Genomic DNA, 25,428 nt, shown 5'->3' on the forward strand with positions numbered 1-25,428 from the left:
ACAACACCATTATCGAAGACTTCTAATGGGCATTGCTTCATTTTGAGAGGCTACTTCATGGATCAAGGTTATCCTGTACCGATACAGAATTTTAGAGAGGGTGGTATTGGAAAATGTGTTGAACTTAAATGATAGCACGATAACTGGGGTCTGAAATCAATTCAGAATCAGACACCACGTTTTGTCACCGAATTACCTAGAGGTGAACAAGGACTAGGATGAGAAATTACCATTTGCCCTTATCGCTTGACGAACAACTGTACTAGGATAACACCTCTCTTGTTGGTTTACAGGATTGAGGTAGTTTTACTTATTGAAATCCCCCCATTGCTTGTTGGATGGATCCAATCGCGATGTGATCAGCTGGCCCTAGGAAAAGGGTTAAAAGCTATTCATCAGGGGTTAGATGTACCAGAAATAAATAATACAAGCCCATAATAAACATGCTCGTCTCAGAGAATTCCACGAGAGGGCCGGATGTTGAAAAAGATTCTTCCTTAACGAAAGGATTCTAAAGGGAAATGAATGCCAAACTAGGAAAGTCCCTATGTTGTAAAGAAGACCATTTTTAGAGGAGCACTGATCCTGAGTGAGATTGCTAATCCTATAAACTCGGATCCAGTCAAGAAACACTTCGTTTAAAGAAGAAGGAATGACCAAGGTGAAAACATGCAAAGGGCACTTTGAAATGATGAAAATAAAAAAAAAGATGAAAAATGAAAAATGAAAAAGTAAAATGGAGAGGCTAAGGGGAAAACCCGCAAAGGGCACCTTAGGCCAAAGGGGATTTGAGTTGAAAACCCGAAAAGGGCGGCTCAAATATTGATCAGAATGGGGCATAAAGTGATCAGATTGGGGCATGTGATGATCTTGCTATACCTGAAAGGGTAAGGCGACATCTTGTGGCATCGACAGAGTCCTATAGATCTCCTAAACACATGTCAAACTCAGGAAAGTCTTCAGAAAGTTTGTACAGAGAAGTTCAAGCTGCGATATTTGGGACACCTAACCTTCATACTATTTATATATTGAATTTGTTGTTGTTCTTTTGGAATACTTCATTTTTTTTAAAGATACGTGTTCCAATCAATTCATCTTTTATTCTTGCTACCCTTGATAATTCATTCATTTTAAGCTTGCTCTCAAATCAATTCTATTTCATCCATCATTATATTCTTTTTTTTTGCAAGTATGTTGCATTGGAATGATGATACTTTCACAATGAAAGTTTTGCATATTACTCTAGAAGTTTCTAAATAATATAGGAACCTGAAACAGAACTATTGTTTAGAAAACACCAAGTTTAAAGGGTGAAATATCTAAGAAGGAAGAGTCTAAGTTAAAGACTATCCTTTCAGATTTTGTTGTCCAAACATTGATTGAACAAAATTACAAGATGCCGTGTTGGTGACAAAGCTTCAATGAACAAACAAGCAATGATCACCGAGTGATAAGAAAAGGTTTTCTCGGAGAAGAAAATTTTGCATGAGCATTTGGTATGAAACCCTGGGAATGGTTTAGAAGACCAAAGAGATTCAAATCTGGTATCCTTGAATTGCGATAGGAGAAGATTGAGAAAAGTCATATCTTTCTACCCTTAGGTTACAGTGGGAGATTGATGGTACAAATTTTATATCCCAATGGTTTGAACTTTAACGTTCACAGTAGGGGGCAATCAGATTAAGTGTTTCTTTGGATATACTAGTTGAGCAAGAAAGCGATGTAGCACGTCAGTGATAAAGCCTTAATAAGCTTTTGCGTGATGATAACCTAAGCATTAAGGAATCATTTTCATGACATTTTGCATTCATTCAAATGTCATTCATACACATATAGTTAGGAGCATTTGATTCGTTATGATCATGTCATCCTAATCACTAGGCACAATTAGGTTCATAAAATAGAACATACAGGTCATGTTCCCCAGAGAACAGATCAACGAAGTTAAAGATCTTGCCTTCCTGCATTGACAGTGAAGCAGGTCAAATACACAAACCTTGCCTCTCTCGATTGTGATGGAGCTGGTTGAAGACAAAAGATCTTGCCTTCCTGCATTGATAGCGAAGCAGGTCGAAGATACAAACCTTGCCTCTCTCGGTTGTGATGGAGCTGGTTGAAGACAAAAGATCTTGCCTTCCTGCATTGACAGCGAAGCAGGTCAAAGACACAAACCTTGCCTCTCTCGGTTGTGATGGAGCTGGTTGAAGATAAAAGATCTTGCCTTCCTGCATTGACAGCGAAGCAGGTCGAAGACACAAACCTTGCCTCTCTCGATTGTGATGGAGCTGGTTGAAGACAAAAGATCTTGCCTTCCTGCATTGACGGTGAAGCAAGTCAAAGACACAAACCTTGCCTCTCTCGGTTGTGATGGAGCTGGTTTAAGACAAAAGATCTTGCCTTCCTGCATTGACAGCGAAGCAGGTCAAATACACAAACCTTGCCTCTCTCGATTGTGATGGAGCTGGTTGAAGACAAAAGATCTTGCCTTCCTGCATTGATAGCGAAGCAGGTCGAAGATACAAACCTTGCCTCTCTCGGTTGTGATGGAGCTGGTTGAAGACAAAAGATCTTGCCTTCCTGCATTGACAGCGAAGCAGGTCAAAGACACAAACCTTGCCTCTTTCGGTTGTGATGGAGCTGGTTGAAGACAAAAGATCTTGCCTTCCTGCATTGACAGCGAAGCAGGTCGAAGACACAAACCTTGCCTCTCTCGGTTGTGATGGAGCTAGTCGAAGACAAAAGATCTTGCCTTCCTATATTGACAGTGAAGCACGTCGAAGACACAAACCTTGCCTCTCTCGGTTGTGATGGAGCTGGTTGAAGACAACAGATCTTGCCTTCCTTCATTGACAGCGAAGCAGATCGAAGACAAAAGCCTTGCCTCCCTCGGTTGTAGTGGAGCAGATCAAAGATGGTGAATCTTATCTTCCCAATACAGTGGAGAAGCAGATTTAAGCCATTGGTCCTATCACCCTAAGCAATAGTGGAGTAAGTTGAAAATTGCAGATTCTGTCACTCTAAGCAGTAGTAGGGCAGATCAAAGATGGTGAATCTTATCTTCCCAATACAGTGGAGAAGCAGATTTAAGCCATTGGTCCTCACCCTAAGCAATAGTGGAGTAGGTTGAAGATTGCAGATTCTGTCACTCTAAGCAGTAGTAGGGCAGATCGAAGATGGTGAATATTATCTTCCCAATACAGTGGAGAAGCAGATTTAAGTCATTAGTCCTATCACCCTAAGCAGTAGTGGAGTAGGTTGAAGATTGCATATTCTGTCACTCTAAGCAATAGTAGGGCAAATCAAAGATGGTGAATCTTACCTTCCCAATACAGTGGAGAAGCAGATTTAAGCCATTGGTCCTATCACCCTAAGCAATAGTGGAGTAGGTTGAAGATTGCAGATTCTGTCACTCTAAGCAGTAGTAGGGCAGATCGAAGATGGTGAATATTATCTTCCCAATACAGTGGAGAAGCAGATTTAAGCCATTAGTCCTATCACCCTAAGCAGTAGTGGAGTAGGTCAAAGACTGTAGACTCTGTCCCCCTAAGCAGTAGTGGTGCAGATCAACAATAACGAATCTTACCGCGAATCTCATCCCCCTGAAGTCGCAGCAGAGTGGATTGAAGCCACAAGTTATATTTCTTTTTGGAGTTGCAGTGGAGTGGATTAGAACAACAAGACACAGTGGGCTGGAATGAGGCTACTTGAAGAAGAGAAACGTCAAAAGAAGTCGAGACTCAGCGAGGCCGGGCAAAATTGGTCTTTTTTAGTCTTTGCTCTGTTCTCGTTACACGACAACGAGCAAAGAGGGGCAACTGTACAAGCCCATTTTTGCCCGGCACAAAACCTAATTTTTTACAGCCCAAATTCACTAGCCTAACCCAAACAACATAATCCAAGCCCAACCAGGCCCAATACCCAAATCAGACCCAAATTTTAAACTAGGGTTTCAGCTAGCGCCGTAACTTGCTGGTCTCGCCGTTTGTCACGCCTGCGCCTCCTCTGCCACGCCACCAACTCCCTCACCTGCCCTCTGACTCCCTGCAAGATGAAAGAACACGCAAAGTAGAGACCAAGCAGTAGAAAATAACATTTTATTGTATCATTTTTGGGGGATAAAAGGGCAGAAGATCATCTCAAAAAGGGGGGCTTCATCACTGTAATCATGGGGGGATTTTTCTTTTATTTTCGGCAAAAGCCGAGTTTGCTGTAAAAGAAGAAGAGTTTTCTCTTCTTTCGGTTTGCTATGAACATTAAGATAAATAAGAAAACCAAAACAGATTTTTGAAGGTGACTTTTTCTTTTTTACGTTTCTTGCTTGTTTTATTTTATTTTTTTTATTTTATCTTTTACATAAGAAATACGAAATAAAAGGAGGCAAAGAAAGCTTACCTGCGCCGCGCCGGAGAAAAGGGGAAAGCGAACGGTTTTCTCATTTTCCTCCCAGTTTTGGCCCATTTTTAACGAACCCAACCTCGAATCCGGGTTCCCAGGAATGATCAGCTTCAAATAGGGCTAAAAAGGTCCATTCTTGCACCTCCGGCCGCCGCTTACGGCGGAGCCACGGCGGAGGTGAACTGGATCGGTGGCCGGATTCTAGAAAGAAGATGAGAGGAGAGTTTTGAATTTTTTTTTTAAAGAATGGGGGCTGAATGAAAGTTTTTCAGAAAATTTAGGCTTAAATACTGATATAAAACGGCACCGTTTTGATAGGGTCAGGACAGCCCCAAAACGACGTCGTTTTGGGCTTCTGACCCGAGACCCGACCCGTCTGCCTTAGGGGATCAGCGTGTTTTAACGGAAGGGCTAATTGCGCGTTTAGCCCTTCCGCTTTTTAATGCTTTTAAAATTAGGTTCTTTTAATCTTTTGAATTTTACCCGAAATTTTATTGCGTTTTCAATGTAGTCCCTTCTGAAACTACGTCGTTTTAAAGGCGAAGGACAAATTTCCTCTTTAGTCCCTCCATGTCTCGCGTGTGTTTAGAATTATCCCTCCCTTTTTATTTATTTGTGATTTGACCCGAATTTTGTTAAATTTTTAACTTAGTCCTTTTGTTATTTTGTTTATTTTCTTAATATTATATTATTATTATTATTTCCTCATTTATATATATACATACTTATATATATTTTATATTTTATAATTTTTATATATATATTTATATACATATACGTGTATATACATACTTACATAAACTTTTATATTTAATAATTTTGAAATACATATATACATATATTTTTCATATTTTTATAAATTTATGTGCATACACACTTTTTTTTATATAACGTATATACTTATATTATATATATACATATTATTTTATAATCTATATACCTATATATGTAAATGTTTATGCTTTTATTTTTTATAATCCATATACATATCTTTTATTTATTTTCTTCATTTATTTATTTATTTGTATGTCCATTATTATTATTATTTATTATGCATTATATTGGTTTATTATTGTACATACGTGATTGATTTTATTTATATATATATGATTTCTTATTTACTTATATTTTGTTTTCCTCGAGATTATTTTGCTTACACCATCATCATTCCATTACGCCCATTTCTATTTAGATTTCAAAAAAGAAATTTTAAAAAAATATAAGTAATATTCGGTATTTTGGATCTTCGAGAGAATCGAGCCCTAACGTATTGGGTTCTGACTTTCTTCGTTGAACTTAAATAATCGAGATTACTCTTCAAAAATGATAACAAGCTCGTTATCAAGAATTCAATACGTTGTGTCCTAACGTATTGGATGTGACATGTTGTTTTCTCGAAACGAGAATTTTTCGAAATAAATGTAATATTCAGTGTTTAATATTCTGATAAATTGTGCCCTAACGTATTGGGTTGCGATTTCTTCATTTGATTTAAACAATTGAATATTCTTTTAAACTTTATTACACGAATTTTTTTTCAATATCGGGAATTAAAAAAGGATCGTGTCCTAACTTACTGGTCGTGATCCCTTTTTTAATCCAAGATAATTAAATATCTTCTAAATAAACACTTATCATTCGCGTATCGGGAATTCGAGACATTGTGTCCTCGCTTACTGGATATGATTCTCTTTCTCGAATAACGTGAAATACCATCCTTTTCTTGAAAATTTTCAACGTTTTAATACAAGGATCGTATTTTTAAAATTCTTCAAAGTTTTCAACCTTCGACATTAAGACATTAACTAATCAACTAGGTACCAATTTTGGGCGTTACGAGGGTGCTAATCCTTCCTCGTACGTAACTGACTCCCGAACCCGTTTTTTGAATTTCGTGGACCAAACTTATTGTTTTAATAAAATCAAATCGTTTATTAAAAACAACCACTTTTCGAGGTGATCCAATCACACCTCATAAAAAAGGATTGGTGGCGACTCCCGTTTCATTTTTCAAAACCCAAGTTGACCCCGTTTTCATCCAAAAAATGGTGTCAACAACATCAAATAAATATCTATTAATAGTAATTTTTCGAGAGACCAACTATAAATAAGTCATTATCCATTTAATCTATTTCTCTTTTAAATGCATTTCATGGATGATTATTATAAGAAAATTCATTCGACTTCGTCATAAGCTATGGATATGCTAAAATTTCATGATATTTCTCTTTTCTACCTCGAACGCAATCTATAATGAATTTTCCTAGTAAAAAAACAATTTGATTGGCTGAAATGACATTATTAAGGCATGGCATAAGTAAACTTAGAGATAATCTTGTGTAAAACAACGTTACATTAGCTAATTGAGGAGCAACTCTCTTCACATCTTCATTAACGCCACAAAGCAACTCACACTGCTGACAACTTGGTGGTCCATCAAGAATGCTCAAAACATCGTCACCTTATACTACTGAGGAGCTTTAACCAGAGACATCTCCTTGCTTTTAGAAAATTTTTCTTCTTAAGAGATCTAGTCATATCAATGTTCATTAGTCACCTTTGCAGTTATCTCATCCATGATTCTCTCACCTCTATAAAATTTAGTTGTTTCCAGTTCCACTATGATATTATTTTATGAAAATAGGTCGTGTTACGATCACATATTGGTATATTCACTTCACTCTAGATAATCATTTCCATAGTAACTTTCCGTCTCAATATTTAATTCATTTAAATTTTATCAATATCTATCTTTATATATCTATATCTATACTATATTATTTATAATATATTTTAATTGTTTAATTGAATATTAAAATTTTGGTTCAATTAACGTATCGACTCTTAAATCAACTCCACGTTGTTTTCCAAATCAATTCCAACCAGTCATTTTACATTAGCAAACCGAAAATTTTTCTTATTAAACTACTTATTACCTTACTACCACCTTATTAGATAAGCAATTAAAAGATGGAAAATGTAAATAGAAAGTGGGAGACTCCTTGACCACTCCCAATTTAAGGGATAGTGTCCAATCCATGGAGGTTGAGTAATATTTAGAATTTAGATGGGACACATGGGACGCGTGCTTGTGTTTGTTTTCCAACGTTATCTCCACAGCTCTTACAATAATTTTAATGGCGGAGAAACGTCTCTCAAATGCCCCCACTTTTTGAGTTGGGCAAATTACGTATGAGAGAGAGGGTGATACCAAAGCCACGTGTTCTTGCATGCGAGTCTCAGTTGTGTTTCACTTCAGCAAAAGCCAAGCCAACCTTCATCCTTCCATTCTGCCCATCTGGTTTCAGTAGACTTTGAGTGACCAAATTTTCTGCTGATAACTTGCAGTGTCTCCAGCTGCCATGATGATCGTCTCGCCTGGCCTTTTCAAACACCCTTCCAGGTTTCTTTTCTCTTCTTATATACCCAGACTTTTCAGTTTCTTTACTATTTCCCTTTTGCTTCTCTCTCTCTCTAACTTTGTCTATCCTCGTTTTGCTGGTATGTTGTGTCCTTCTTAATGCTTTGGTTGGATTATGCTGTGAATGATGAAATACAATGCAAGTTTTAAGTGTTAACTTCTGTATATTTGTTTGGTTATATTTTGCTTTGTTTAGTGAATTATATGTGGAATATGGTGGGCTGGGATTTGTATATAGTTGTAGTACTTGTATTGAATTGGGAAGGAAGGTGCTTTTTAGTTTTGAACAATTGCTTATAAAAATTAAGAATAGTTAGAGAATGCCACTAGATTTCCCTCAATTTCAATGGAATTAAGACCCAAACCCCAGTTTTCTATTGGATGCTCTTATTACTGAAACCATCCTTGCTAGGGGAGAAGGCAGTAGTCTCCATTGGCTCAAGTATTTAGTTTCTCTCTCTGTTGAGAGGAAATTTCTGTGAGGGTGAGTTGGGGGGGGGGCGTTAGATATTGCATTTGAATAAAATGTTTTCTGTTATTGACAAACTGAAAGGTGTTTGACACTTGTTAGAGGATCTTAATTTGTAAACTGTATTGTACTAATTATCACCGTCACCAAGCCCCTCCATCGAGTTAATCAATTACATGATGCTTGTAAGGAAGTATACAGGGTCCTTATGGGATTGGTTTGTAGAACAGAACTTCCTTTTAATCTACTTATCTAAGAACCATCTATTTGCTAGACCTGCTGACCTGTGAGATAGAAGGAATTGCTCTGGAAAGACCACCGCCTTACCATTATGAAATCTCAGTAACTCCTGGAGCCCTATGACATTTTCACATAAAAGGAAACATGGCTATTATATTGTTTTCAACATTTCATAATTTTTGTTCGAGTACAAGGGATTACTGGTGGTGAATGATTATCTTAGATATTATTCCTCTTCCAGCTGCTGCTGCAGTGGTGTGACATTTTATTTTGCCATATAAATAACAGCTGCTGGTCGTTCAAATTTGTTATTGGCTTTATCACTTGGAGCAGTTAACTTAATGCATGGACAATGCAAGCTTTTATGTAGACTGGATCGTTGCTGTATTGGTCCTTTGAGATAAATCCTAGTTTCAAAAAACTAGTTAAATGATGACTTGAGGCCGTTTGTTCTGGCATCATTACTCAAAATGAAGTGTCTAATAATGAGAAACTTTTTTGGTTTAGTCTACATAAATACTGATATACAATTAGCAACTGCATTATTTGCTTTGTTTTCTCACTCATTTTCAGATGTTTCAGATCCTACAGTATTGTCGGTGTTGGTCTTCTTGGCACTTTCACATATTGTCACAAATATAAGATAAATCGAGTCAGCTTCTCCAGTTTTATTCCTTCTTATTACCAGTAATTCTCTCTCTCTCATTGCACTCATCTTTCTGTATTAATTAGTTTTCATATCTTTATCTCCACCCTCCCTTTACTTCCTGGATTGTTTCTCTAATACATCTGAAAAGTTGTCGTGCAACACTATCAACAATGATGGAGGAAGTGAAGCCGGAATTTGATTCAGACAAAGCTGCTGTACTAGTTAACGAGCTCAGGAAAACCTTTAATTCTGGCAAGACAAAGAGCTATGAATGGAGAATATCACAATTGGAAAGCATATCAAAGATGATTGATGAAAAGGAGAAGGAAATTGTAGAAGCACTACGGAAGGACCTCTCAAAACCTGAACTTGAAGCGTTCTTATCAGAAGTATGTATTCTTCATTTCATCATCAATTGCCATGCTTGTGTATATGGTTCTTTGTGCCTTTTCTTTTATATTACCTTACAAGTTTCAACTCTTTTTATTCTTAATATCTTGCCTTCAGATGTCAATTCATTAAATAATTTTTTTGTGTGCTTTCATAAACTTTCAAGCAAAATTGCATAGAAGATGCTACCAAAATCCTAACCATTAACATCCATCTGTTAACCCTATATAGAGGGGAAAAGTGATTTTTATGTGTTGGGTTCTAGCATCTCTGCAATTTCTGAATCATTTGACACATATTGGAGGGCATTATATAATTGGCTTCTGGCACCAAGGAAGTCACATTCAGTTTATGATTTCCACTAAAAAGTACAAAGGCTTCTAAATTCTAAGGTGGTATATTTACCTAATGGCAAGGGCTAGAGTGAAATTGATAGTCATCTTAGCTGAAACTACGGGTTCATGATGGTTCTGTTCATCAATTAAGAGATCTGGTGCACATGGTGAATCATATCAAAGGTGACATCCGTTGTTAAGTCTTTCTTTCTCCATTGTTAAACCTTTCAAAATTGGTTTTTCTCTTTAGGTCTATGAGTTCTAATGAAGCACTTGATTTTTAGCCATAAGAGCATGTCCATGATTGAAAGATCAGCATCGTTTTGCATATTACAATTTTTTTTTTCATTCCTTTTTTCAGATTATCTAGTTGACTTTCATTAAAAGAGTTTGACAATTTAGCAATTTGTTGTTGTACAAGCACCAATATACTGGTTTGATGTAAATTCAGACAATTAAGGTTATATTTCTGATAGAGAAAACCTTAATATGTTTAAATTGGGTATGTGGAGTTTGGGTTCAAAAGTTCTCGAGCAATTAGAGGCAATAGTAACACATAAGGCAAGACCAAAAGAAACTACAATGGTTTGATCTTGCTGGGATATCAATCTATAGGATGCTAAAATTGTATGCCATGCATTTATTATGTTGCAAAAATTGACTTGGGTGCCATATGGACTTCAACTTATGTGTGATGTAGATTTTGATGGCAAGATCCTCATGTAAGTTGGCTCTGAAAGAACTTAAACAATGGATGATGCCACAAAAGGTAATTACTGTTACGGTTACAAATCTTAGACTAAATGTTACTATTTACATTTTGCTTACGAATTTTAGCGCCTTTTCAGGTTGAAACTTCGTTGGCAACTTATCCATCGTCAGCTGAAATTGTGGCAGAACCTCTTGGAGTCGTCTTGGTCATATCTACCTGGAACTTCCCTTTTTGTATGTTATTTTTATGTTGTTTAACTTATTTAAGCTAGTTAAAATGAATCGCCTAAGGTTTTTGGGACAATCTATTATTAGTTTTGTGTAATGCTTAGTATTTTCCTTAATTAATCACTCTTTTTATTTTGGTAATTTACATTAATTTATTTTTACATGTCTTTACACGCACTTCGTTTTACTCAATTCAACTTAATGAGATATACTCACATCAATTTGCATGCTTGCCTCTTGATATCTTCAAAGTTGACTGTTATTATGTCTTCTTCTTTTCTTTCTTGATCAGAACCATTTTGTGTGTTAATCCTATGGGATTTTGAAGAACAGTAATGTTTACTTTCCTTTACCCTTAGTAATTTCTTAATATCATCCATTCTTTCTTTATCCCATCAGTTTAAAGAATTTGAACTGAGATAGTAATGGACATGTGTCATATCTAATTTGTTTATGTATGTATGTATGTATGCACGCAAGCATGTATGGGATTGTCCTAATTGTTTTTATAAAGTTGTACCATTACTTTAGAAACTTCTCTTTCTTTTTTCACTGATGCTGCAATTTGATATAAGGGGGATTCACTAGAGCTGTTTAGGCTTCTCATATGTATATTTTCAATAGACATCTATAATCAAAACGACATGATATGCCCCGTACACATCATTGGTCTTCATAATGTTTAAACTTGGATTCTGCTGCTTTATTGGATTCTACTGATTTATTTAGGAAAGTTTACAATCTAATGGTGCCACTAGGAATTTTCTTTGTGTATGGAATTGTTCTAAAACATAGCTGATGTTTCGATAGATTTTTTAGAATCATAAAATAATAGACTAGACAGCTTCAATTGTTTTCATTATTCTCTAATATTGTGCAAACTGAAATGTTTATTGGTCCATCTTCTAGCATTGTCTCTTGATCCGGTGATTGGAGCTATTGCTGCTGGCAATGCTGTGGTCCTCAAGCCATCAGAAATTGCTTCAGCCACATCATCACTGCTTTCAAGGCTAGTAGGGGAATATATGGATAAATCTGCTATAATTGTTGTTGAGGGTGCTGTTGCTGAGACCTCTGCATTACTAGAGCAGAAATGGGATAAGATCTTTTTTACAGGTAACCTATAATCTTCATATGGCTTGATTTCTCCAACTTTGATGCCTAAATTAATTTTTTTTAGTCTTCCCTTAGACAGGCTCTACTTTTTAGTTCTCTTAGAATACATTCCAGCTTCATTGAGGCTACCTAGTAAATGGTTGGATAAATTCTCAACTTTTATCAATAAGATAAATATCAAACTCCCTGAAAAAAAGGAAAAGAAAAAACATTGTTATGCTCTCAATATAATAGGTTCTTATATTGGGAGATGAATTTTTTATCGAACTGTTCTTGTAATTCTATGGTTATTATTTGTGCTAAATAAATCAATCTATGCAGTCTCCTTAAAGTTGATGAATTTTGTTACCTTTTCACCTAAGCTACGAGGAGTAAAAATGAATCAATGAAATTTTCAAAAAGAAAAAATAATCAATGAACATTTTGGCTGTTTGAGAGGAAGCTGAAAATCCTGAGCTTCCTTTATATTGCATTAACTGTCAAATGTAAGTTCTTGATTTTCATAGTTTAATTGAATTTGTAACAATAAAATCTTAGAATACAGATACCTTTACATTGCAGGTGGCGCAAGAGTTGGGCGCATTGTGATGGCTGCAGCAGCAAAGAACCTTATACCTGTAACTCTTGAACTTGGAGGAAAGTGCCCGGCTGTTGTTGATTCCAATGTTAATTTACAAGTGAGAATAGTTCTCTTTACGTTAAGTCATCAGTCCATCTTCAGTTATTCAATTGATCTGGTTGTATCAATTTTAAGGTTACGTCAAGGAGGATTGTAGCCGGCAAGTGGGTATGCAACAACGGACAAGCTTGCATCAGTGTTGATTATGTCATAACAACAAAAGAACTTGCCCCAAAGTTGGTAAGATTTTATCAAACGAGTAAAATTCCTTTTAAGGTCATTGTATTGAAACATGTTTGATCTACAGATAGCAACTCTAGTGAGTGTAGTGGAGGAAATCTTCGGAAAAGATCTAATGGAATCAAAGGAACGATCCCGCATTATAAACTCATTCCACTTCAAACGTCTAGTAAATCTCTTGGAAGAGGATAAGGTCTCCAACAAAATTGTTTTCGGAGGCCAAAGGGAGGAGAGCCAATTGTGAGTTTGATAATTGGCACCTTGTAATTATCTTTACCGATCTATTCTTTAATCACCATGTAATAGTTGTTTTTATAATGCAGACAAATAGCTCCAACAATATTGTTGGATGTTCCCGAGGACTCGATGATCATGCAAGAAGAAATATTTGGACCATTACTTCCAATAATTACTGTGAGTTCCTTTTGTAAGAACTGTAAAGCTCTAATATAAACCATAAAATTACATCTAACTTAAGCCATGTTAATATTGATTCTAATGTTTTGCCCTCGCTGTTCAGGTTGAAAGGTTGGAAGATAGCTTTGCTATGATAAACAGAAAGCCAAAGCCTCTTGCTGCATATCTCTTCAGTGATGATGAAAAGATTAAGAGGAAGTTTGTGCAAAATATTTACGCCGGAGGAATGGCTATTAATGACACCATTCTACAAGTATTTCCGCTCTCAATAAATTTCATACAGAAAAAGAGATAGATGCATTTCCTTTTGTCATTTATCTTCCTGTCAAGCATGAGATAGGGTTTCCATGATGAATTAATTCTTAAGTTCAATGATTGGCATCCACATCACATCTTCCATTAATGTTTGGCTAATCATAAAAAAACTGATGAAAACTGAGTCACTTGCATTACACTTCTTTGTTGGTCAGTGGACTTCATAGTGCATCAGAAACAAATGAAATTCATTGCACCTATAACGGTGATGTTAGCGCATATGGTCACTATCAGCATTTGGTTAGAACAAATATATTTCAACTAAACTCTGATTCCTTATTCATGACAATCATTGCAGGTCACAGTTCCCACTCTACCTTTCGGAGGAGTCGGGGAGAGTGGAATGGGGTCATACCATGGGAAATTCTCTTTTGATGCTTTTAGCCATAAGAAGGCAGTTTTATACAGAAGTTTTGCAGGGGATTCGCCGACTAGGTACCCACCATACACACCGGGAAAGAAAAAGCAAATAAAAGCCTTACTCAGTGGCAAGTTACTTAACATTATGCTTGCTTTACTTGGATTCTATAAAGACTGAGACAATGCACTGATTTGCTCTTCTCAACTCATGATTTCTTTGTTAGTTTGCATTCAAGATGAACCCTTCTGGTACCTACAAAGAACTGAGAATGGCAGAATATAGTGAACAAATTGATTATAATTAATTACCAATAAAATAAAAGTAATGAATATAGATAAGCTTATTTTATCTTTAAAATTAATAATGATGTTTATTTGCTTTTTTTTCTGTACAATTTTTTTTACATTATTATTTACATGCGTTTAAATATTTAGTAAACAAATTGATTAATATATCAGAGTTAGTGGTGCAACCACTACTCTCCCATGCTAAATTCCATGACCTTGAAGCTAAAAGCTACATTAAACCGATTGGTATAATTAAGATATTATTCATATTTGTTTTATAATTGTTAAGATATATGATTGTTCTTTTTAATATTTAAATATGAATTCCTTTTTTAAAATATAATATCTTATCACTACGTTCAATAGTCGTTAATGATAGGAACTTCATTCTTAATGGTGTTTAAAAGATTGTGATATAGTATTTAATCTAGACATGAGTATTAATTGAACTTAATTTAGACATGAGTATTAATTGAGCAAATGAAAAAGTAAATCATCATTCCAAAAATATATACCAATTGTTAATGCATAACAAATTGTTTGCATTTTCATACCCATTGTTAACACAAAAGGAAAACAAATATAGGAATTTTCCCCAATCAAATATATGCAATATGGAGGTATTGATACGAGTCACAAAAGTCCAAATTCTTGAAGGCGAGGCCCAATAAGCAAATTCCCAGCCCAATCAAGAAATCCATCCATACTTAGTAGAAAATCAGGCCAAATTGTCAAAGTGGCCCAAGTTGTAAAGTTTTATTTTTATTTATTTATTTATTTATTTTACTTAGTTTAAATTTTTATATTCAGTCCAAGAGTCCCAAATAAAAGACCCTTGGCCGAATTTCCATATTAAAATAATTAGGAGTTTTTTTTAGTTTTAGTTTTAGTGTTCTAATTAAATTAGGAAAACATTTGAAAGGCCTATTTATATGGCTTGGCCAGCCACCCTACATTACATTACAATTACATTGAAAATTTCAGATTTGATTTGAGTGAAAATTCTCTTTGAGTTCTTCAAGGATTTTCTCTTGAGTTTTCTATAGAAGTTGTTTTAACAATCTTGTGATTGTGGGAGCCATCTTCAACCTTCTTCTTGCCATTGATATTCTTTGGAGGGGAGATTAGAGCCGTTTGAAGGGAGTTGTGAGATCTTTCGAGATTTCAAGGCTTCTTAGGACTTATCTTTTAATTTCTTACTGTCAATTCTTTCTTTATTTCTACTTGTGCTGAATCATTATCTAATCTATTTTTTGTTCTTATTGTGTTTTCAGCCTTTTTCTATCTTAAGGAATCAGCCCAAAAATCCCCAATTTCTAGGGTTTTTCCATACTCTTTTTGGGTGAAATTAGATTGTCGAAATTTGGGAAAAACTATCTTGGTGTTCAATTGGGCAGAATCACAATCTCCTTGAGGGTTTTAATAACCCTAACACTTATTTCTATTCTCAATTTGATTCTTTACTGATTTGGAGATTTTATTTCAGATCTGAAAATTCAAAAATCTAATCTTTTAATTTTCTGTTTCGTTTCAGATCTGATTGTTTAGGGTTTTCGTAGGAGTTTCTCGTGACTTGGCAACTCGATCTTGGTCCGCGCGCAACCCCGTATCATTTGGTATCAGATTTTGGACGTTTTGGGTGTTCTTGGTTGATTTCTAAACTGATCTCTATTTTTTAAAGCATAAACAACAGTTTTACCCAGAAAAATTGTTCAAAAAAAATTCATTTGAGTGGGTAAACGTTGTCCTATTGATCTGAAATTTTACATACATGTTTTTGGCACTGTGATTGAATATAAAAAATTATTCCCGCAAAAAAATCAGTCAAAAAAGTCAAAAAAATAAAAAAAGACGAAATTCAATAAAAATTTAAAAAAGATTCAGCGGGTTGAATTTGGTGCCCAAAATTTCCAGATCAAAAATTAAATATTTAAGGACATTCGAGATTTAATTTCGTGATTTTTGGAGATCGGGAACACCTCGAACGAAGTTGTCAAGTTACTCCGCAGTTTTTCGGGTTTTCTGTTTTCAGCAATTTTTATTGATTCTTAGCTGTAGGTTTTCATTTGTTTGCTTTTATTCTTCTGTTACGTTATCTAACACCTTCTTGTTTCTTGTGTTAGTAGGATTTACACGTGTGCACAACTCCTTCCTCGGTGCAACACGAATCACTTGGTGTCTCGTCAGTTTTTGGCATCCTAGTGCAAATTAGGATTCTTTGGTAGTTTGGTTCACACTCTCTAATTGGTTGATATAAACTCTGATAAAGAACTCACAAGATTGAATTCGACCTCATTGAGAATTTGATTTTTCTTTTTGAGTGATTAATGGTGAGGTTTGCTAACTTTTATTTTTGAGTGTTTATTTTTTACAGGTTTTGAAGATGGCTAAAGGTGGTAATAATGATGCACTTATGAAAGTCCAACAACAGTTAGACAGACATACTGCTGCAATCACACAAATAAATGCTACACTTCAAGCATTGAATACTACTTTGAATGAGGTACGAGTGAATCAAAAACATCAATATCGAGATCCAATTAAGGAAGATAGGGATAACCAGCCCCATAGGTGCAACCCTGAACGTGTCCCTAGAATGGATGATGATTGTCATGATCATGGACAATCATCTTTGGCAAAACCAAAGAGCGAGCAGCAACGAGAACATCTCTTTCATACTCGCTGCCACGTATAAGGTAAGCTTTGTAGAGTTATTATTGATGGTGAAAGTTGCTCGAACATAGCCAGCACGACGATGGTGGAAAAGCTTTGCTTAACCACTACCAAGCATCCACAACCTTATCAACTACAAGGGCTTAGCAACGAAGGCCAATTTAGGGTCACTCAACAAGTGCGCATCGCCTTTTCTATCGGTAAGTATCAAGACGAAGTTGTGTGCGACGTAATGCCTATTCAAGCCTGCCATTTGTTGCTAGGAGAACCATGGCAACTGGATCGAAAAGTCACTCACGATGGTCGTACCAATAGGTATTCTTTCAAGCATCAAGGAAAGAAACTCACCTTAGTGCCGCTCACTCCGGAACAAGTCCATGAGGACCAAATCAAACTGAAAAATTATGTTAAAACAAGTGAGGAAAAAGAAAAAGAGAATGAAAAAGAGCAAAAAGAGATTGAGAGTGAAAAAGAAATTGAAGAAAGAAGAGAAAATGAATTAGAAAAAGAAACAAAAGAAAAAGACGTGGAAAGGATAGTGAGGAATGTTTCCACTAACCAAGATATGAATTTTTCTTGTGTTGCTACTTTTCAGGTTCCCGAAAGATCGAAAGATAACTTTCAACTTCAATACCTCTCAAATGAAAGACGCTTTCATACGATCAACTTAGGCAAAGATGAAATCACACTACATGATCCCGAAGGTAAGCGAGGTAAGGAAATTTTAGAAACCGAGTCCAGTGCAGATTTGAAAATTATTGATCAAACTTTTGGTGACTTAGTTCTTAAAAGATCCCCTCATTTTGATCCGATTAATTGTTACTCTTCGATTGTGGTTGATAAAGTCATTACGAAAAGAAGCGTGATTTCTTATTCTCTTGATTTACCTTGTGTAAAATCCTCGAATTTGTCCAAATCTGTTTTGGAGAATAAGGTAACGAAATTTTCCAAATTTGTTTTCAATTTATATTCGTGTCTTAAACAGTTTATGTGGTTGTACATGAAGTTTGAGTTCCATTTGACAAACGTTAACTCAACAACGAAGATTCGACTACACTATGCCCCCGATGAGCGAAGGTTTGTTTTAAATGAAAAAGGTAAAATCGACCCTTATTCTTCTGCTTATCGAGGTAAGATGCTTGAAACCTTTGAAACACTTTTGTACTCCTCGGATAGTGATAAAGATCGTGTTGATGAACACTTAGATCGAAACGTGCTTGACTGTCCTATTTTATTTATTGATGATCTATCTGTTTTGATGGTTGATAAAAAGATTCTTGTTTTTGATAATGCATGTGTGAGTGAATCTATAGACCGTCGATTAATGCATGGTATGATTATGCAACTCTGTGAACCATGTGAATCTTTTCAAATACCTACTTGTGACGATTATGTTTACCATTTGATTTATTACTCGCAATTTATTCATGGTTTGTGGGAACAATGTGAGACGACTGAATGCCTTAAAACATGTCCATCTTTGTTTCAAATATTTGACGAGGTAGTGGTGAGTAAATTAGATTGTTTGCATGGTAATCTGAATCTATCCATTCACATGCGTTATACCTGTTCTATTATGCTTATGATTGGACTACAAGCTTATTTCCGTTGCTATTTACTATCTCATGGCTATTCTTCTCAGTGGACTCAATTGCCATTAGTCCCGTTCGATAGAGGAAAGTCGAGTTCATTTGATTTTTCAGATTCGAGGACGAATCTTTTTGAGGAAGGGGGGAATGATACGAGTCACAAAAGCCCAAATTCTTGAAGGCGAGGCCCAATAAGCAAATTCCCAGCCCAATCAAGAAATCCATCCATACTTAGTTGAAAATCAGGCCAAATTGTCAAAGTGGCCCAAGTTGTAAAGTTTTATTTTTATTTATTTATTTATTTATTTTACTTAGTTTAAATTTTTATATTCAGTCCAAGAGTCCCAAATAAAAGACCCTTGGCCGAATTTCCATATTAAAATAATTAGGAGTTTTTTTTAGTTTTAGTTTTAGTGTTCTAATTAAATTAGGAAAACATTTGAAAGGCCTATTTATATGGCTTGGCCAGCCACCCTACATTACATTACAATTACATTGAAAATTTCAGATTTGATTTGAGTGAAAATTCTCTTTGAGTTCTTCAAGGATTTTCTCTTGAGTTTTCTATAGAAGTTGTTTTAACAATCTTGTGATTGTGGGAGCCATCTTCAACCTTCTTCTTGCCATTGATATTCTTTGGAGGGGAGATTAGAGCCGTTTGAAGGGAGTTGTGAGATCTTTCGAGATTTCAAGGCTTCTTAGGACTTATCTTTTAATTTCTTACTGTCAATTCTTTCTTTATTTCTACTTGTGCTGAATCATTATCTAATCTATTTTTTGTTCTTATTGTGTTTTCAGCCTTTTTCTATCTTAAGGAATCAGCCCAAAAATCCCCAATTTCTAGGGTTTTTCCATACTCTTTTTGGGTGAAATTAGATTGTCGACATTTGGGGAAAACTATCTTGGTGTTCAATTGGGCAGAATCACAATCTCCTTGAGGGTTTCAATAACCCTAACACTTATTTCTATTCTCAATTTGATTCTTTGCTGATTTGGGGATTTTATTTCAGATCTGAAAATTCAAAAATCTAATCTTTTAATTTTCTGTTTCGTTTCAGATCTAATTGTTTAGGGTTTTCGTAGGAGTTTCTCGTGACTTGGCAACTCGATCTTGGTCCGCGCGCAACCCCGTATCAGGTATGTAAGCAGAGTGTGATAAATTTCATTTTTTTTTTTGCTATTAGATGATTTGTCTCGAATTAATCAATATACATTAAAATTTAAGACAATGTGAATTTTGTGGTAGTTTTTATGGCTGAAATAGTAGCCACAGTTTCAGGCACTATTTCGTTTGTTAACTTTGCCTATTTTCAAAATTGACAAATTTTAGAACAAAAGTATTGAGCTATTTATTGTGGAATTATTTGGACGAATTAGAATCCAAAACATGAAAACCATTTATGTTGAAATTGAAGGCTTGAAGATTGTTACTTGCGGTACAAGTTTGGTTACGTACAAAACAAGTAAAATTACTTTTTATAATTAAAAACTCTGAATTACACCAAGACTCTTATGGAATTATTATCCTATGCTGATTTTTAGCTTTATTGTAGAGAAAAATGATTAGATTATAACTCTTATGTAAACAAAACTTAAGTTTTGTCTAGGTTAAATGAGTAATCAAGAGACCTAGAGTTTGAAAGAGCACAAATTTGTTCAAGTTAGAAATGTTTTATGTGCGCATTGTTTTTGTAAGTAATCAAGAGAGTCTCTTAGATTTCAAGACTAAGCTTTCGAGGGAGAAGCTTAGTGGGAGAGTGATCTAGTTTTTGTGCATGGTGAGGTCGCTAAATTGGTGAGTGTTAAACCAATGTTAAAACTTAAATCATTGGTTATACTGTGAGAAAGATAGTGGATCATTGCTCTAGCCAAGACCTCAAAGACGTAGATTGAGATTGAATTGCATAAACAATCTCGATGTTCAACTTTACTTTTGTGCGCATTTTAATTTCATGGTTGAAACTATGGCCACAGTTCCAAGCACCATTTAGCCAGAGTTTTGGTTTGCTAAGAAAATATCTCCTCATTTCTAATTGGTATAAAAGCTTCTCATTTAACACAAATAGTGATTATCTTGGTTGATATACTTACTTGCAATGGAAGGTTCTTTAATCTTGCGTCCCTTTATGCTCGATGGAGCAAATTATGCATATTGGAAAGCCAAGATGAAAACGTTCATTAAGTCAATAGATGAATGAGTCTAGAGGGTTGCTTTAACTAGATAGACTTATCCCTTCACTAAAATTAGAGTAAAAACTCCCAAGACCGAGGCAACCTAGACTACTAAAGAAGAAATGACTGCTAATGCCAACTCCAAAGCACTTTATGCCATTTTCTTTAGGGTAGATGCATAAGAGTTCAATAGGATTTTGAAGTGTACTAAAGCAAAGGAAGCCTAGGAAATGCTAGAGACAACATATGAAGGGACCAATACAATGAAACAATCCAAGCTTAGATGCTAACAACCAAATTTGAGACTTGAGGATGCAAGAATTAAAGACCATTGGAGAGTTTTATGCTAAACTTTGTGACTTGACCAATCAGGCTTTTGCTTCAAGGAGTAAGTACTCAAACTCTAAACTTGTGAGGAAGGTTCTTAGGTTACTACCTAAGAGGTTTAACATCAAAATAACAATCATTGAGAACTTTGACTTTATCATTTCAACTAAAGTTTCGTTTAATCTTTAAATAACTTTTAATTATTATAGTTTTGTATAAACTATATTTCATCCACATCATTAGTATGTTATAATCTAGTATATATAATATCTTAGATTGAATTGGTGCCATGAGTCAAACGAAAAACAACTTGGTTGAGAAATGACTAAAAGCTTTTTTTTTTTTTTTTACAAAGTAATAAATATCACTATGGTGGTGTAATTTTGTCTTTATGTTTTTATATAAAATATATAAAATGCCTACACATAATGAGTTTTTTTTTACATGCATTTGCATGTATTCTAAAATCTAGCTATAAATAAAAGGCATAATGGTAAATTTAACTTCAACTTTTATACTTTTTTGTCAATTTAGTTTTTATTCTTTCTTTTTATTATCTAAATTTAGCTCTCAACCATTTTAAATAAGTCAAATTTGACCATTAACCTTTCAAAAAGAGTTGAGTTGTTGGTTTTTAACGGAAATACTAATTAAAATGTTAAATTTCTAAACATAACAGTCTGTATGATAATCCATAGGGATTGCCACATAGTTTGCCACACCAATATCATTAAAAGATAATTAATATTTTAGTCAGCATTTTTGTTAAAAAAATTGCTTTGATTCTTTTTGAAATATTAATAATCAAATTTAGTTTTAAAAAGTAAGAATCAAATTGACAAAATATGTAAACATGAAAAACTAAATTTATCATTTTGTTTTCTATAAAATAACATTTCAACTAAATTATATATAGATTGATAAACTACAGACATAGTGATTAAGATTCTTTTACATCTGAAACTAAAAACCTTGCTTTTGCACCGCAATCCCTTAATTTAGTTGCCTTAAAAATGAGAGGCAAGCTCTTTTGAAGATTGAGCAACATCTTAAAGAACCTTTAGACATGTTAGCTGATTGGAGATTGCTGCCAATGGTTTGGAGTATTTTGCAACAATGTTACTTACTGGCCATGTCACTTAACTTCAGTTTGAAAGTTCCAATAATACCATTGCATCAAGGATTAAAAAAGCTAAGAGGATCAAGCTAGGTGGTAAGTTCAGCCTTGCTTTATTGGATTTGAAGCGCTTGCCTTACTTGGAGTTAAGCAACAATGATTTTGATCCAACTCAAATCCCTAATTGGTTTAGAGCTTGACTTCCCATCTGCACTATCTGACCATCTTTGGTAATCAAGTCCAAGGAAAAATCCTAGATTTGCTCACAAAGCATGCCTTTCTTGTGTTAGACTTAAGTTGCAACAACTTCACTGGTTCATTGCTTGGTATCTCCTTAAATGTGATAGCTTTAAATCTTTCTAACAATGTTTTGTCAGGACGTATGCCCCAGTTTTTGTGCCACAAAAAGCATCAGATGAGGTTAGAAGTTCTCAACCTTTAGGGTAATCTCTTGTCAGGAGAAATGGAGAAGTTTGGTGGTCATTAAATTGTGCAACAACAATTTTAATGGTGAAATCCCAAGACCCATGAGAGCTTTAACTTCTCTTCAGTCTTTGCACCTAAGAAACAACAATCAAGATGGTGAGATACCTGAATCACTAAGAAATTATACTCAATTACTCACTCTTAACTTTGCTGCTAATCATCAGTTTGGAGAAATTCCACCATGGATGGAAGAAAGGCTCTCAAAATGGATCATCATCAGCCTTCAACTAAACAGGTTTCATGGTCATATGCCAGAGTAAATTTTGAAAGTTTTCAAGAGAGCTTTTAATAAAAGTATTCTATATTTTATTAACTAAAGAATTGAACTTAAATAGAGAAAAGAGTCCTAATCCTAATTGGGAAAATAATTCCCTTATTCTAATAAACTATTAAAAGATAAAATAAAATTTCCTAGAAAATGAATAAAACTTATCTACCTAAATAAGATTTATCTACCTAAATAAATTTAAAATATATACATATTTCAACATCCTCCATCATGTTGGTGCATATATATCAATCATGTCTGACTTGCTTACAAGAAAATCAAAGCTTGTCTTAGAGAGCCCTTTGGTGAGTATGTCAGCAATATGTTGTTTTGAAGGAACAAACGGCATGCATACTTGCCCTTCTTCAATCTTCTCCTTGATAAAGCGTTTATCAATCTCAACATGTTTAGTTCTGTCATGTTGGACTGGGTTGTGAACAATACTAATGGCAACTTTGCTATCACAGTACAACTAAATTGGTGAAGTTATTGGTTTTCTCAGCTCTTCCATAATTCTTTTTAACCACATCATTTCACAAATTCCTTAAGTCATTGATCTAAACTCAGCCTCTGCACTACTTCTTGCTACAACACTTTGTTTTTTGCTTTTGCTAAGTCACAAGATTTCCTCAAACAAATGTACAGTATCCTGATGCAGATCTTCTATCTGTTATTGAGCCTGCCCAATCTACATCTGTATAAGCTTCAATTCCTCTTTGTTTGGATTTTTTAAAGAATAAGCCCTTTCCAGGTGAACTCTTCAAGTATCTTAGAATTCGAAACACTGCTTTTTCATGTTCCTCCATTGGGGAGTGCATAAATTGACTCACTAAACTCACTGTAAAAGCTATGTTTGGCCTTGTATGTGATAAGTAAATTAACTTACCAACTAATTATTGGTATTGCCCTTTATCAACTAATCAACCTTTTTTATTTTTGAATTTTACATTTTGATCAATTAGTGTGTCAGCTGGGCGGCAACCACTCATCCCAGCCTCTTTTAAAAGATCAATCACATATTTTTTCTGAGAGACCACAGAACCCTTCTTTGATCGAGCAACTTCCGTTCCAAGAAAGTATTTCAAAGGACCCAAGTCTTTGATCTCAAATTCCAATGCTAGATGCTCCTTGAGATGTTTTATTTCATCCATATCATCTCCTATAAAAATGATATCATCGACATAAACTATAATAACTATTATTTTACCTTTTTGTGAATGTCGATAGAATATTGTGTGATCAGCTTGCCCTTGTGAGTAACCTTATTTTTTAACATCTTGAGTGAACCGTTCAAACCAAGCTCAAGGAGACTGCTTTAGACCATACAAAGATTTCTTGAGTTTACATACTCAAGTTCCAAATTTTTCTTCAAAACTTGGAGGAGGATCCATGTAAAATTCTTCTTCAAGTTTCCCATTTAGAAAAGCATTCTTCATATCTAGCTGCTGTAAAGACCAATCAAGATTAACAACGATTGATAAAAGAACTCTAACGGAGTTTAATTTGGCTACTGGAGCAAATGTTTTAAGATAACCTATCCTGTATGTTTGAGTGTACCTTAGCCACCAATCGGGCTTTGTATTTATCTAAAGATCCATCTGGTTCAAATTTGATTGTGAACACCTATCTTGTAGCACCCTAAACCCATATCCGTCGTCAGAACAGGGTTATGAAGCATTATCAAAATTACAATCGAACAAACACACATTTCATTATTATCACATTTTCAAATTAGAACTCATCCATAAAAAAATCATATCGTCCCTAACACGAGCCATCGAGGCCCAAAATAGATATTAAAAATAAATCGGGACTAAATCGTGAACTCAAGAAATTTTTAGAAAAATATTGAAATTTTTCTATGTGCAGGGGACAAACACCCATGTGGCCACGTCGTGTGTTTCACCTGGTCAAGAGACACACCCGTGTTTCAGGCCGTGTGAGCATTCAAAATAGGGACACATGGCCGTGTCCCAGCCCGTGTCGGCACTCGTGTAACTCACTGACTTAGGTCACACGGCCAAGCCACACAATCGTGTGCTAGGCCGTGTGAAAACTAGAAGGTATACTAACTTGTGCCACACGGCCAAACCACACGCCCGTGTGCTAGGCCGTGTGAGGCTACTAACTTGTTATACTAGATCGAGCTTAGTGAGAAAAAGATACACGAGGTTGATTTGATCAGAGAACTGAAGAAAAAGTGAAAGTGATTCATGACAGTTTAAAAGCAGCTTCAGATCGACAAAAATCGTATACAGATTTGAAACGTAAAGATATTGAATTTCAAATCGACGATAGAGTGTTTCTGAAGGTATCACCTTGGAAAAAGACTATACGATTTGGTCACAAAGGAAATTTGATTCCGTGATCTATTGGATCATATGAGATTATCGAAAAAATAGGGCTAGTGGCGTATCGATTAGCTTTACCATCAGAGTTAGAAAGATTCATAATGTGTTTCACGTATCCATGTTACGACGGTACCTGTCAAATCTTTTGCATATAATTTCTCCGATGGAGGTTAAGATTCAGCCCGACATGTCGTATAACGAAGAACCGATCAGAATTATGGCACGAAAGACTAAAGAGTTAAGAAACAAAAG

At 35.1% G+C, this 25,428-nt stretch overlaps 1 protein-coding gene across 2 annotated transcripts; it reads left to right on the top strand.

Annotated features, from left to right (window-relative positions):
- Positions 1-7,385: 7,385 nt before the first annotated feature.
- Positions 7,386-14,267, top strand: LOC107935809 (aldehyde dehydrogenase family 3 member H1). Of its 2 annotated transcripts, none has more exons than XM_041091763.1 (12): positions 7,386-7,798; positions 9,099-9,212; positions 9,323-9,563; positions 10,600-10,668; positions 10,748-10,844; positions 11,748-11,954; positions 12,516-12,631; positions 12,709-12,813; positions 12,881-13,053; positions 13,137-13,227; positions 13,334-13,483; positions 13,844-14,267. In XM_041091763.1, exons 1-12 carry the CDS (start codon positions 7,758-7,760, stop codon positions 14,081-14,083), a joined length of 1,644 nt encoding a protein of 547 aa, XP_040947697.1. In that variant the 5' UTR covers positions 7,386-7,757; the 3' UTR covers positions 14,084-14,267. The 2 variants fall into 2 exon arrangements, with proteins under 2 accessions (XP_040947697.1, XP_040947698.1); XM_041091764.1 differs by having other exon boundaries at positions 7,397-7,798; positions 9,108-9,212.
- Positions 14,268-25,428: the final 11,161 nt, after the last annotated feature.

This window comes from Gossypium hirsutum, chromosome D04 (assembly GCF_007990345.1).
Source record: "Gossypium hirsutum isolate 1008001.06 chromosome D04, Gossypium_hirsutum_v2.1, whole genome shotgun sequence".
Taxonomy (NCBI): Eukaryota; Viridiplantae; Streptophyta; class Magnoliopsida; order Malvales; family Malvaceae; genus Gossypium; species Gossypium hirsutum.

Bases quoted from the DNA above. Each gene is read 5' to 3' on its own strand.
- LOC107935809 (XM_041091763.1), top strand. From the start codon at position 7,758: ATGATGATCGTCTCGCCTGGCCTTTTCAAACACCCTTCCAG. The intron at 9,213-9,322 runs GTAATTCTCTCT...ACATCTGAAAAG, and splicing joins TTTATTCCTTCTTATTACCA to TTGTCGTGCAACACTATCAA. The intron at 13,228-13,333 runs GTGAGTTCCTTT...CTCGCTGTTCAG, and splicing joins CATTACTTCCAATAATTACT to GTTGAAAGGTTGGAAGATAG.